This window comes from Nomascus leucogenys, chromosome 4 (assembly GCF_006542625.1).
Source record: "Nomascus leucogenys isolate Asia chromosome 4, Asia_NLE_v1, whole genome shotgun sequence".
Lineage (NCBI taxonomy): Eukaryota > Metazoa > Chordata > Mammalia > Primates > Hylobatidae > Nomascus > Nomascus leucogenys.
Genome location: NC_044384.1, coordinates 31,030,554 through 31,045,718, shown reverse-complemented (window position 1 = coordinate 31,045,718; position 15,165 = coordinate 31,030,554). Strand labels below are relative to the sequence as shown.

The following is a 15,165-nucleotide window of genomic DNA, read 5'->3' as shown; positions in this document are numbered from 1 at the left end:
TAATCTTGATTCAGTCTTTCAGCCACAGAGGCAGTAGGGGTGTGCTTCTTCCTGTTACAAAGTGGCATCTCCTCAATCAGTTGGGAGGAATCCAAGCTGGCCCTCCTGGGTGCCTGGCTTGGCCACTGTGGGGGCACAAAGAGAAAGAGGCAGTCCAGTGGAGAAGATTACAGTCTACTTGGGGAAGGTCTAACATTCATGTAAGAGAGCAGTGACCAAGAGGTGATCCAATGAAGCTGAATTTGTAGGCGCCAGAGAACGTTGGGTATTTAACAAATCAGGGATTAGGGAAGACGTGTGGAGGAGAGACTTCAGGTCACTGGGCTGAAGGAGGAAAATGAACTGCATGCTGAGTGAGCTCTGCAATAGGTGCTTTGGAAGGAAGAGTTTGGTTTGCATGTATGTTTTTTTTATCTTTGCTTTCGATGTTAATTTTGGCTGCTATCCCCAATGATAATTACATTCGAGGCCCAGGAGCGGGTTGTGAACAAGCCGGTCAACATCTCGGGAGGCAGGGGCTGTCCCCTTGGGGGTCGTGTGATAGAAGGTGAGTCTCTCTAGCTGACCTGGAGTTTCAGAGTTGCACTTGGAGCAAGCAGGGCCCCAGGAGTTGGAATGGGGAGGACGTGAGGCAACTCGAAGAATAGGGAGAGAGGATGATCCTAGAACATTAGGGGCCACCTGCTTGGAGGACTGGCAATCATGCTGTAATTGATTAGTGATGTCTGCCGCTGGCAGGAGAGGGGATGGTAGCAGCACATGTGCCAGTCAGAAGGAGCCCATCTACACGGCATGGTATTTCACTCTGGTATCTCTTTATTTAAATATGAAGAATCTGAAGTCCAGACTGGTGAAGTGACTTTGCCAAGGTCACACAGTTTATTGAGGCAAAAAGAAAACACATGTTTAAAGAAGATGGTGAAAATCTCTTGCAGTATATGTCAGGAGCACTGAGCTTCCAGCTCTGGGGGACCCAGGAGATCCCTGCCATCAAGGGCCCGATATCTCCTGCGGGAGAGAGGTCACTACAGGAAATATAAGTGAGAACTGCAAGAGGCCGGCTCTGCTACTGTAAGTCACCCACACAGATGGCAAGTTCAGGGCAGAGCGAGGTGACTGCAGTTTGGGAGGCCAGAGGCGCTTCCTGGCTGAGCCAGTCTTTGACAGATGGGGCACATTTGGAGAGGGCAAGAGGGGAGCAAGGCCCAGTTGACAGGCCATGGTCAGAAGCAAAGGGGATTACGGGGTTGGGACAGGAAAGGCATGGGGAGGAAGCACCCAGGGCCATGGCGGCCCTGAATAAATGTTGCTGATCTGCTAAAAAGGATTGTGCAAGCTCTCAGGGCATCCTGGAATGAGGAAGTTTCAAGTTACTTAGAACTGCAGGCTGCAGGCTGTTGGTGCCCAGAGAGAGGGACCAGTCTTCATGTTATCAATGAGATCCAGGAAGGCTGAGGGACTTGCCCAGAGTCAGACAGCTCAGGTGGTTCTCCCCAGACAGTCCCCTTGTCCCTTCGACTCCATAAGCCCTCCACCTCTCCTCCAGGCTCTCTTTACCTCCTGCCTCCTGTCTGTGGGGGCTGGAGTGCCTGGCCCCTTCTGCTTGGAGGCTGGACTGTCCAGCCTTTCCAGTTTTTGTGCCCTCTCCTTCTAGTTAATCAAAGCTGCTCACTCTCTGTCGCTCTCTCTCTCTCTGGAAAGTAGATTGGTTTCCCCTTCCAGTTACTATCTTAGTTCTTTCACTATACATTCATTAGTTTGCCTGTTCCTGAACATAACTGGTTCTCTTTTGCATCTGGGTTCTTTTGTTCCCTGTATGCTTGGGATATTTATTCATACTGTTGCATGTTATTTTACTTTGTTTGTGCTCACTGTGGTATAATACTCCAATATGTGAACATACCACGGTTTATTTATCAAATCAGCTGATGACAGGCATGTGGGTGGTCTCCAGTTCGGAGCTGTAATGGCTGATGCTGCTGTATACGCTTTGTGTACATGTCTTTTGGTGAGCATCGGGCACACTTCTGTGTGTTTATACCTGGGAGTGAATTTCTGGGTCATACGGCATGCACACGTTCAGCTCAGTTGGATGTGGAAGTATTGTTTTAAAGAGTGTGACGGTGGAAACCAGATTGCAGGGGTAAGAAGGGCTGCAGGGCGGTCAGGGGGTTGGAGAATTTGCCAGGGAGCACACCAGCCAGAGAGCAGAGAAACCAAATCATAGAAGCTGCATTGAGTAAAGAGGTTTCTGTCTCTGGGGTGGGTCACATAGGGAACACTGGAGGATCAGCTTGACTCAGAGAAATCCAGTCGCTGGTGTAGCCTTGGTTGGTGGGGGCTTCTGGGGAGTAGGACTGAACTGTGAAGGAAGGCAGCCTCCATGGGCTCCCCAGTGGGCCTGGCTCTGCAGAGCCCCTCCCTGGGGAGAAGCCTCAGCCATCGGGCTGGCAGTGGTGATGGTGGCTCCGGGTGGTACAGAGCCCCTGCTGGGTGTGGAGGCTTTGAGGAGAGAGCCATGGGCTGGGGACAGCAGGGGCCTGGACCCTTCTGTATACATCTGTAAAACCTCAGTGAAACCAGGGCCCATGCCTGGGGGGAGGCGAGGAGACCCCCAGGCAATCCCCCGACTCTGACTGGGTGCACCAGCCGCCATACTCACTTGGGGGCTCACTCCAGCCCCCCAGCCACCCAGGGAGACAGGGAGGCCTCTGCTGCCCTCTCAGGCCCAGGCCCCATGTTCTCAGCATCATGGCCGAGCAATTAATGTCAGCCCTTTCACCCCCATCTCTTCCAGAATGGCAGCAAAGACAACTCTCTGGACATGCTGGGCACGGACATCTGGGCAGCCAACACCTTTGATTCCTTCAGGTAACCTCCTCCTCCCCCTTCCCTGTGGTGTGAGGTCCAGCCAGGGAAACTAGCTTCCTTGGGGGCCAAGTGAACGCTGATGGTTCATGAGTAAGAGGCAGAGAGAAGCAGAGTAGGGGATGTAGGAAGGATGGGGTGGAAAGAAGGCCGGAGAGAGGAGGCGGTGAGTGTCAGAGGGAGACAGTGGAGGCATGGGGAGGGCCCCCGGGATGGGGCTGCAGAGACTGCCCCACTAGCCTGCCTCATCTACCTCAGGGTGGCCGGGTCGTCACTTTGAGCTGCTTGTCAGAGGCTGGAGACCAGCATTTGGCCCCTTGCTCTCCCCAGCCTTCCTCAAATGTGGGCACGAAAACAAACTCAGGTGTTGCAGAGGCCGCTGTGTAATGGGCATCAGGCCCACACTTGTTTCATAAGCATGCACTTTCCCACGGCAGGGTGAGGAAGGTGAGGAGTGGCATCTGGGTCTCCATTCTGAGTGAGGCCCCCTGCCTGGCCCCTGGCGGCCCCTTTCTGCGGATCTGCTCTGCCAGGTTCAGCCTGGCCCCCTGGTTCCATCCGTAACTGGGCTGTTGCCCTCTTCCCTCCATTTCTCACCCTCCCTCGCCCTCTAGTGGTGCCACCTGGGACCTGCAGCCGGAAAAGCTGGACTTCACCCAGTTCCACCGCAAAGTACGACACACGCCCAAGCAGCCCCTGCCACACATTGATCGCGAAGGGTAAGGGGTGCCGGGGCTCTTACCCAGGGTGGGGTGGGGCAGGGGATGGGAGTGGCCTTTGCCTCCACAGTGAGGCTGCTCTGCTGCACAGGGGACTCAGGTGGCTGATGCCCTGGGATGCTCTTCCTGTGCGGCCCAGAGCTGCAGGCTCACTGGCTTCTCCCAGAATCCCTCCATTCCTCTCTGCCCAGCCCCCTCTAGCCAAGCCATCCCTGTCTGCTCCTGATGACCCATAGTGGCCCTGCTTGTCAATAATCCAGGCCAGTGCAGCAGAATCACCTGGGCGGTGGCACAGAGGACAGGCCCACCCCAGAGTCTGTGATTCCGTAGGTGTGGACTGAGGATGTGTGTTTCTAACAAGTTCCCCAGCGGGTGCTGAAGCTGGTCCAGGGACCACACTTGGGGAGCCGCTGGTGTCGTGCCTGATTTTACACTGGCTTTTCTCATCCTCTATGACTTTGTGTGTCATGATTGCCTTCCCTTTTCGAAGGTGGTGTCAGGGCCTGGGCAGACCTCAGGACAGGAATGTGACTCCAGCCAGACACAGCTGCTTCTTTTATAGTCTTATATAATTTTTATTGAGGCAGAATTCCCTTACTATAAAATTAACCATTATAAAGTGTTCAATCCACTGGCATTTAGTATGCTCGCCCTGTTGTGCAACTACCACGTCTATCTAGTTCTGAAGCTTTCTCATCATCCCAATATAAAACCCCATACCCACTAGGCAATCATTCCCCATCCCATCACCACCCCCAGCTCCTGGCAACCACCAGTCTGCTTTCTGTTTCTATGAATGGATCTATTTTGCATATTTACAGAAACAGAGTCGTATGTGACCTCTTGGGCCTGGCTTCTTTCCCTTGGCATAATGTTTTTGAGGTTTATTCATTGTAGCATGTATCAGAACTTTATTCCTTTTCATGGCTGAATACTATTCCACTGTATGGCTATACCACGATTTGTTTACCCATGCATCTGTCAATTCTTACTTGGGTCATTTCCACCTTTTGGCCATTGTCAAAAATACTGCTGTATCTGTTTGAGTCCTTGCTTGTAATTACTTGGGTGTATACCTAGGGGTGGAATTGTTGGGTCGTATGGTAATTCTGTTGAACTCTGAGGAACTGTCAAACTGTGTTCCATAGCAGCTGAATATTCTGCATTCACACTAGCAATGTATGAGATTCCAATTTCTCCACATCCCCACCAGCACTTGCGCTTTTTTTTTATTTCTTGGTTTTTGTTTGTTTGTGTTTTATTATGATACTGATGACCCTTACTTTTCCTTCCAGCCCTCCCCTGCTCACTCTTGTCTCCCTTTCACTTCAGACCTAAGTATTAGCGACTTTACTGGACACTATCCTACATCTCACATGTCTTCATGCTGCTATATTTGTCCCACCCAACCTCTCCTCTTGGCAGCATTGGTCCCATCGTAATGTAATGAGCAACAACCCGTGGAAAGAAATGGGCTCATTCCTACTTTAAAGATGAGGAAAATAACACTCAGAGAAGCAAAGTAACTTGCCTGAATAACAGAGCCATCATTTAAGGCCAGGCCTTCTGACACCATCCAACCCCTAGTTCATCACATCGGGGTATTCTTAACCTCCTTAAAATTTTCTGCAAATTTGTATGTGTGCATGCACACGTGTGTGTTGCTGGGGAGAGGCCCATCACTTGCATCAGACTCTCCCAGGAGACACTGGCCTCTCACACGCCTCTTTTTCATTGCCCTGCCTGTTGTGGGTTCCATTTCTCTTTGGGTGAAGAGGAAGAGATGGTTTTGCGCGTGGAGGCACTGGTTAAAATTGGGGCATAGGAGAGACACAGCCGCAAGGCTGCCGACCCTGCCTTACCCCATCCACCCTGCTCACTGCCTGCTCAGCCCACTCATTCAGTTGCAGGGAGGCCATGCTCCATCCAGGCTGCTGAGCTGCACAGGGCTGGGCCTCCACACTTCTGTGCTTAGGAAGGATGGCCTTACCTACCTTATTCAGTGGGTCAGCTTCAGGAAGGGGTTGTGAGCAAAGGTGATGCTTGCCCTGTGTCCTGTTGTAGCAGTGCAGCGGAGCTTGGGTATGCCACAGGAACAGGAGCAGGATTTTGCTTTTCTCAAGTTCAGTGTAGCCAGTCTGTCACTAGACCTGCTGGGTTCCTGCATGGTGCTGGGTGCCAGGAAAGTAGACACACACACACACACACACACACACACACACACACACACACAGAGTATACAATATAGTCCCTGCCCAGAAGGACTGTTTATTCTACTGGGAAAACGAAATACGAACCTCTTCATGATGGAGACTGCGTAGGGGAAGAAAGACTAGACTATGCAGTGTAGACATACAGACTAGACTATGCAGTGTAGACATATAGACACTATAAAGACATATATAGACAGGTATAAAGTGTGATGCCTGGTGCAGGGTTAAATAAAGTCAGTGCAAAAGGGGTTAGAAAGGAGAGCACTTTACAGGTTGAACCATCTGGGAAAGGCTTCAGGAGGGAGACTTCCCTGGGCAGCTCCAGTCTCTCCTGTGTGCCCCGGGAGCACATAGCTGGTGAAGTCAGTGGGGACGCTGAGGCCTGGGGGTGATCGAAGCGATAGTGCTGCCTTATTGACTACAGGTGCCCAATGGGGCCTGCCTGTTGAAGGCAAGCTTGCCAAAGTGTCTCACCAGTCCCCAGAGACGAACTAACTTCCTAGCAAAAAAGCAATGAATAACTATGAAGGAGAGGAATTCCCCTTATGCCGAGGGACTTTGTCCCTTCTGAAGCCAGAGTAACCAGCCACACCCGTGTCACCAGCTGTGGGCCTGAATTCCTCGGCCAGTCTCACTTTCTCACCAGGAGCCTCCAGATTTGCTGAGAGTCACCTGGGGTCTCCCATGACTTTGGCTCACTAGCCAAAGCCGGTCACTCCCAGGTTCCCAGGGAGTCTGAGTGCAGTGTCTGTGGCCACCTCATCACCAGACCAGGAACTGTGTCCCCATTAGAGTCCTGCTGTAGTGGAGACACACTCCATGCACCAGCCACTGCAGCCTCCCTGGGATGCAGGTACCACTCAGTTGCCAAGGCTCCCTGCAGCCTGTGTTTCCATGGAGGGACAGAAATCAGAGAAGGCTGTTGCCTTGGAAACCCTGTTGGCAGCAGTGACTCAGCTGGTCTGTAGCCACCTTCAGCCCTCCAAACCTGCAGGCCTCTGGGGAGATCTGAGCCCTGACGAGGGCAGGCCTTGTGGGACAGCAGCCCTCCCTGCAAGCCTCCACCTGCCCTCCCCCAGGGGCGCTGAGGTGAGAACAGAAGGCTGTGTTTGGAGTATGCTAGGCTGGTGCCCAGCGTGTGCTTGGAGCTCAGCGCATGCAGGAGAGTCCTGAGATGTGTTTTACCCACAGGAGATACTGGGGAGGTGGTGTCAGCCATTCTAGTCGAGCCAAGTCCCCAGTGCCATCCTCCCCTATGGCCCAGGCGAGTGCAGAACACAGAAGACTATACACAGTTGGTGCTTTCACAGGCCAGCCTGTCTGCACCAGGCAGATTGATGAGTTAAGAGATGTTTGGGTGTTCCAGGCCTTTCTCCACCTGCTCACCTGTAGCCCCAGCACATCACAGTTGTGGGGACAGCCGGGGTCCGGGGGAAACTTTTTCTCTTTTCCTTCATGCCTGTTATACCTTGCACACCATTCCCCACCCCAGCTCCACCACGCCCCTTGCCTACCCCTTGCACCTTGACCCCCAACATGCTCTAGCCACAGCAAACTGGCACCACACATGCTCCTAACTCCAGGCCTTTGCCTGCGCCGTGTCCGCCTGGAACATCCTCCCAAATTCCCTGTGCTTGGCCAGCTCACCTCTCACCTTCCTCCCGCCCCTCGCCCAAGACAGTTCTAGATGCTGCTCCTTGGGGTTCCTGCAACGATCCCTTGTCCCCGACAGGGCACTGGCTGCTATACTGTTGGGGGTGATTATCCCGCCAGACACCGAGAGGGCCAGTTGTGTGCACTGCTTACACCTGGGTCCCAGCCCCTGTCCGGAGCCTGGCACAGAAGCGTTTGGTGAATGGAGAAATGAGCCATCAAATGGGGCTTGGGTTAGCCCCCTGTTCTCTTCCACCCAGGCCTTTGCTGGTGTTTGCAGCTAGTTTCTCCTCCTCTGGGTTTCAGGGCGCCTCTGGCCATAGGACTTTTATGACACTGATCTCGTGCTGCCCCCTAATGGTGCTGAGGCACCCAGCCCTGTTAGAGGAGTTTAGGGTTTGTTCTAAGAGCCGTCCACTGTCTGAGGGCAGGAACCAAAACTGATTTTTTTTTGTTCACAAGGCCCAAAACAGAAGAGCTGCTTGGTAAATATTTAAACAATGAACTAGTTACTCTGAAATGTGAGATTCGCATGAACTCTGCAGCTGGAAAATGACCCAACTCATGGGACATCTCTCACCACTCCTCAGTCAATACCAGTAATAATAGTAACTGACAATACTTACTATGCACCGGCCGTGCTCCAGCCCCTGTTCTAAGTGTTTGCCTCATTTATTTAAAACTCGCCACCACCCAGAGAGGGAGGAACTGTTATCATCTTCACTTCAATAGATGAGGCAACTAGGAGACCCAGAAATTGAGTAATTTGCATGAGGCAGGGTTGGCTCCAGAATCTATGTCCTTAATTAATCACCTTCCTGCCTCTTTGCCCAAATAACAGCAACAATATTAGCAGTAATGAAAGTAGTCATAGTAGTAGTAATATATTTACTTCATTATTTATTTTATTATAAGTTTGTTATTATTACCAGTATTTACCACTAAACATATGTGTGTATGTTGAAGATCTATTTAATGATAAATACAGATAATAATACATACACAAGAAATATACACACACATATATAAACAAACAAGCTAAACATTTATGTATATATATATGCTAGACTATATATGTGTGTATATTTGTACTATTTACTGTGTGCTGTCACAGTTCTAAGCATCTAAGCACTCCAGATACATTAATTAATTTAATCCTCCAGCCACCTTAAGATGTTAGACACTATTATCCTCATTTAACAAATGAGGAAACTCATTTGATGAAATGAGCACAGAGAGGTTAAACAAATTGTACAGGGTCCCCAGTTGGTAAGGGATGCAGCGGGGATTCAAACCCTGGGAGTCTGGTTTTGGAATCTGCGCCCTTAAATATTCAGACCTCTGGCCAGGGAGTTGGGGCCAGCCTCTCTGGCCCGAGGGCACGCCCACTCACAGAGGACATGAAGACAAAGCATAGACTATCTGAGTGGGCTTGCTGGACTGACCCAGAGTCAAGCCAAGACGGAAGGACGCCCTATTGGGTTTTCTGCTAGCCCCTGCCAGCCTGTGTGACCTTGAGAAAGTTGCTTGGTGTCTCTGTCCACTGATCTTCTGTTCAGTGTAATGGGGCAAGGTGGATGGGCTTTGACAGGAGTTGTGATGAGTAAGGAGCTTAGCTTCTCTGCCTGGAAGGATCAGGGGGAACTCTGGTTCCTCTCCCACCTCCCTCCAAGTTGGCTGTTGCATTAGGGGAGGAACCACCCCCCAACCCGCCAAAAACAGCATCTCTAGCGCTGTTTCCTCTAGGTGGGACAGCTGATTCTGTAGGGCTTGAGGGTGGGCAGCACCAGGTATCTGCTGACTGTCCCTCCTCTCCTGCTGGCCGGATGGGACAGGAGGCATGAATGAGCCATCTTTCCAATGCCTTTCTGTCTTTTCTGGTCCAGGTGTGGCAAAGGGAAGCTAGAAGATGGGGATGGCATCAACCTGAATGACATCGAGAAGGTCCTTCCAGCCTGGCAGGTAGGTGCAGGGGCAGGTTCTCTAACAGCCTACCCCCCACCCCTGGAGTCCTGATCCTCTTCCTGGGCAGGACCTAACCGAAGCACTCCTTCTGGCCCCTTATTCCAGCAAGGGGTGTAACCGCCTGTATGGTAGTAATAGGTAGGCAGGGCTGGCTACCTGCCGTTCTCCAGGGTGTCCCATTGTGATTGTGTGTGTGACAGCCTACTCGGTGATGCTGCAGGCCCTGCTGGCAGGCCTGATGTGCCCTAGAGTTGAAATAGACCATGCCCTGGCAACTCAGTGAACTTGGAAGTTTTTGTCCCTTGGCCTGAAACCTCTCTGCAGGTGAAGTGTCCTGTGGTGTATTCAGGTGGGACTGGCAGGCCTGGAAGAGATTCTAATGTGGCTGGGGCTGTCTTTAGGCTTTTGAACAGTGGACTGCCCTGCTGGCCTCCAGGTTTCTGCTATGCTTGCTCTTATTTTTATTGATTGGGCCTCTTTGCTAGAATCGGGCCAGGTTCCAGGACAAAGAGGATTCACTCAGTGAATCCAGGTCTGTAGATACTTATAGTGCTGGACTTTTGGTGGAAACAGCAGGAGTCTAGCTGCTCTCAGGAATGAGACTGGGCCTGCTGCAGGGGTGTAAAAGCAGTGGACCTTCCACAGTGAGTGAGCCTGCCACCGCCAGTGACCATGACTTACCACCATACTCCACTGTGCCACCCTTCCCTTCTCTCCTGATTCTTGTCTTGCTGTTTTACCTATATCCATTAATCTCTTCCTGGTGCCTTTGCCATTTTGTTTCTTCTCTGTTCATGCCTTGGGCCTATCAATGAGAGACAACAGAGCATACAGTTAAGACCTCATCTATTTGATTATGATGTGCCTTGGTATGGTGGTTTTCTTCATGTTTCTCCCACTTGGGATTTATTGAGTTTCTTGGATCTGTAGGTTTATAGTTTCATCAAATTTGGAAAATTTTCAGCCACTATTCCTCCCACTTTCCTTCAACCCTGGGGTTCCAATTATATGTATTCTATGCTTCTTCATCTTTTCCCATGGCTCACCAAAGCACTGCCTGGTTTTTTAAAGTCTTTCTTTATTCTCTGTGTTTCATTTTGGATAGTTTTTATTGCTATGTCTTCGAGTTCACTAATCTTTTATTCCAGTGTCAAATCTACTGTTAATCCCATTCAGTATATTTTTCATTTCAGATATTGTAGTTTTTATCTCTCGAAGGTCATTGTGGGCTTTTTTAATAAATAAATATATATATATTTATCTTCCCTTCCTCATGCTTTCTTTTCCGGAGTATATAGAACCTATTCCCAATAGCTGTTTCAAGTCTTTCTCTACTAATTCTGTCATCCATATAATCTCTCAGTCTATTTCTATTCATTGATTTTTCTCTTGGTTATGGGCCATACCTTTCTTCACATGCTTGGTAATTTGATGTTAAATGTCATATGTTGGAACCTTTACATTATTGGGTGCTATTTTTTTTTGTATCCCTTTAAATATTTTGGGTTTTGTTCTGGATCACAGATAAGTTACATAAAAACAGTTTGATCCTTTCAAGACTTGCTTTTAGGCTTTGTTAGGGTGGGAAGACTTTAGTGTAGGGCAAATTTTGCTCCACTGCTGAATCAATACCCTTCTGAGATTGCCACCCGATGCTCTGTGTATTAGGAGGTGTTTCCCCCCTGGCTGGAGAAACACAAACTATTTTCAGCCCTATGTGATCTCAGTGGATTGTTCTATCTATTCCTTGCCTCAGAAGTTTCCTTACACATGGACAAATTAATACTCAGCCAGAGACTTGAGAGGCAAGATTTCTGGATTTCTCTCTGTATGTTGGTCTCTCCTCTCTAGTACTCTGCCTTGCAAACCAAATTGTCTTGGACTCAGTGGATTTTGAACCCTGTCATCTTAGCTCATTGAGACCACCGGGCCCTGGACTGCCCTCCCTGTGTTGCAGACTGGAAACTTTCCAGGCAATGAACCGGGGCAAACATAGAGGTCACCTCATTACAAAAGAGACATATGATGACTTTATTGTAGAGAAACCTGGCAGGCCCCAACGTGACCAGGTGATCAAGGGAACATCATTAATGGTGGGATGGGTGGACATTATGTCCCCCTGATGTGCCACACAGAAAACCCAACATCATTTCTTGGGTTTTCCTTCCAAGAAAGCACAGCCTGAGTCTGGTTTTGGAAATCAGTATAAGGACTGCTCTCTATAACTGGTTAGACACAAAAGGCAGGGAAAGACCGAGGAAGTCTTCCAGATTGTAGGAGACTGAAGAGGCAAATGACTAAATACAACTTGTGTTCCTTGCTGAAATCCTGGACCAGAAGGAAATCCTGACCTTGCTGGGACAGTTGGAGAATGTGATTAGGTCTGTGGGTGGGACAGTAGTGTTGCTTCGATGTCAGTTTCCTGACTTGGAGGTGGTGTGATGGTCATGTGGGCGAGGGTGCTTGACTTTGAGAAATACACACTATGATGTTTGAGGGATATGGGCCTGGTGTCTGCAGCGTCTCCTCAAATGGTTTAGAAAGAGATTGATGATAATGGTATGTAGGCACAGAGGGAGAGAAAGGGCAAACATGCGGAGGTGTTAACAGTTGGGGAATCTGAGTGAGGAGGACGTGGATGTTCTTTGTACAGTTCTTGCACTTTCCTATAAATTTGACAGGAAAAAGAATCAATCAGTAGGGCCGAGGCTGTGATGTATAAGTCACAGGCAGAGTATCAGCTCATGAAACACCCTTTGGGCTGGATCTATATTAATTTATCACTGCTAATGGAAAACCAGCCTTGACGCAAGAGAAAAAAGGGTAAGGTACTCGAAGTGACCACCTTATTACTCCATTTCTAAATGCCAAGAGCATTCATCATTGATAGAAGAAGTACATTTGAGAGACCCCGATCTAGGTGAGAAACCAGATGCCCCCTGCACTAGGTGGGGTGTTGACCAATTGGTACCCTTTGAGCCAGAAGCTTGGGAGTCATGGCTGGAAAAGTAACAGATCTGACTCTTTGTGTTGTTTGGTGACTGTGTCCTCACTCCTCTAGGGTACAAAATGGAGGACCTTTGGTTCCTGCTCAGAAGAGAAAGGAGAGCTGGGCTGCTGGCTGGGTGGGAGGTTGGCGGTCAAGGGCTTCATGTCTGGACCCGGGCATAGTCCCCATGGAATCCCAGCCCTGCCACTGACTAGCCCAGGAGTCTTGGGCTAGTTACTTACTCTCACTCTGCCTCAGTTTCCTCCTCTGTAAGATGAGGGAAATAACCATATCTACTTTATGGGGCGTTTGAGAAGGTCAAGCACATTCATTCACTTGAGGCGCTGAGGGTGATGCCCAGTGCACAGTGGGTGCTGTGTTGGTCTCTGCTGTAATTATTCCCGGGACTCAACACTGCCAGTCAAGCCCCACCTTCTGAGGGTGGACCAGGCTATGGGGGGCCCTGTCTGTTAAGAAGAGGGAGGAGGGGGTGATTTCCTGCTCCTACCCCCAGGTGAGTTGTTTCTTGGTGAAGAGGGCATTTCTGCTGGGCAAAAGCTCGGATGATGAACCTTGGCTCGTAGGTTACCAAGGCCCTGGTTGATTCTTCTCCTATGCAACCTGCCAGGCAGTGGAGACACATTGGACTAGAGGTCAGAAGAATCCACTTCTGGACGTCTGCCAGAGCTGTGTGTGTGACCTCTCCTCTGTGGGCCTCAGTTTACTCATCAGCATAATGACACAGTTGTATTAGATCAGAGGTTTGCAAACTGTGAAGCCCTCAGGGTTCTCCTGGGGTGCCCCCTGGGTGCTGCTGGGGGGAGTGGGGAGGCGAAAGCAGCCAGCTCCAGGGGCCCCCACTTGGGCCCGCCCAGAACTGTTTGGCCAGTGCCTCTAAATCAGGATTCTAACGTGGTTTCATGGGGAGAAACAATTCTACTATCAAACAAATTTTGAACATCATTAGACCAAGGTCCTCTGAGGTTTCACATTCTAGAGTTTTCTTTTTTTTCTCGAGGGATGGTAAATCAGTGAGAATTCTGGGCTCTCCAGGGCCCACATGTGATGTTAAGCTCTTAGGGGCGGCTGGCAGCGGAGGCCTTCACCCACCATCTCCACCGTCAGGCTGGAGCAGAAGGGCTTGCATATTTGTGTGTGCACACACACATTCATTACACACCATCTATCACACGCATGTACACACACACGTACACACACCACACACATCAAACATACACATTACATACCACACACATACACACTGCACATACCACACCCCACACATGTACATACACACACATATACACATCACACACATCCCTTCACACCCTACGCACACATACATACACTACATGTATGCACACACATACATCACACACATATACACCCATGTACACACAGCACACACACACACCTCACATGTTTCCATGACACACACTTTGGATGTGCTTTGCCCTCAGTGAACTTTCAGCAGATGAATCTGAGGCCACGGTGCTGGAGCTCAGCTGCATGTCAGAACTGCCTGGGAAGCACTGAAATCTACACTGTCTGCCCACTGTGTTCCTCATTTACTGTTGTGTAACAAATTGCTCAAAACTTAGTAGCTTAAAACAACAAAGAGTTATGATCCACACACTTTCTGGGAGCAGCTTAGCTGGTGGTTCAGGCTCAAGGTCTCTCATGAGTTTGCAGTCAAGCTGATGACCAGGGATGCTGCCATCAGAAGGCACACCTGGGCTGGAAGACCCCCCTCCTGTGTCTGAGGGCAGAAGGCTTCAGTTCCTCCCTGGCTGGGGGCAGGAGGCCTGGGTTCCTGCCTGGCTTCCTTGCCATGAGATCTGCATAAGCTGCTTGAGTGCCCTCAGAATATGGCAGCTGTCTTTCCCCAAAGCAAGTGGTGATGGGAGGAGAGAGAGAGAAGACTCCATCGCAGAAGTCACACTCGTTTATAGCCTGATCTCAGAAGTGACAGAGCTTCGTGCTGCCATTTGCTGTATGTCATTTGCACAGACCAACCCTGGTACAGTATGGGAAGGGCCTACACAGAGGTGTGGATCCCCGAAGGCAGGAATCATGGGGGGCTCCTGGAGGCTGGAGAACACCCTCACTGAATCACACCCAGGAATCCATTTCTTTCTTTCTTTCTTTCTTTCTTTCTTTCTTTCTTTCTTTCTTTCTTTCTTTCTTTCTTTCTTTCTTTCTTTCATTTCCTTCCTTCCTTCCTTCCTTCCTTCCTTCCTTCCTTCCTTCCTTCCTTCCTTCTTTCTTCTTTTCTTTCTTTTGAGTCAGAGTCTCCCTCTGGCATCCAGGCTGGAGTGCAGTGGCACAATCTTGGATCATTGCAACCTCCGCCTCCCAGGTACAAGCGATTCTCATGCCTCAGCCTCCCAAGTAGCTGGGCCACAGGTGCCCACCACCACGCCCAGCTAATTTTTGTATTTTTAGTAGAGGTGGGGTTTCACCATCTTGGCCAGGCTGGTCTCGAACTCCTGACCTCAAGTGATCTGCCCACCTCGGCCTCCCAAAGTGTTGGGATTACAGGCATGAGCCACTGTGTCCAGCTAGAATCTACATTTTTAAAGCATTGTAGGAAATTCTGATTATCAGCAAGAGTTGAAAAAGTCCTGGCTGATAATGCTCCTGGCTTGACTGCTCCTTGGAGTATCTACAATTCACATGAGTACCCTTAGGACAAGGTAGACAGGCTTCTTGATCCTAAAACACAGACTTCTGGTGTTTGAGGAATTTGCGGTCCCAT

General features: G+C 49.9%; 1 protein-coding gene across 9 annotated transcripts in view; it reads left to right on the top strand.

Annotated features, from left to right (window-relative positions):
• The window catches only part of CTIF (cap binding complex dependent translation initiation factor), a 330,607-nt gene that overhangs the window by 123,127 nt on the left and 192,315 nt on the right, over positions 1 to 15,165 (top strand). For all 9 annotated transcript variants that reach the window (XM_003267572.4, XM_003267571.4, XM_030810474.1 and 6 more), the window contains 3 exons: positions 2,798 to 2,871; positions 3,483 to 3,587; positions 9,340 to 9,415. In XM_003267572.4, coding sequence (XP_003267620.1) covers positions 2,798 to 2,871; positions 3,483 to 3,587; positions 9,340 to 9,415 — 255 coding nt within the window. The remainder of the gene's footprint in view (positions 1 to 2,797; positions 2,872 to 3,482; positions 3,588 to 9,339; positions 9,416 to 15,165) is intronic.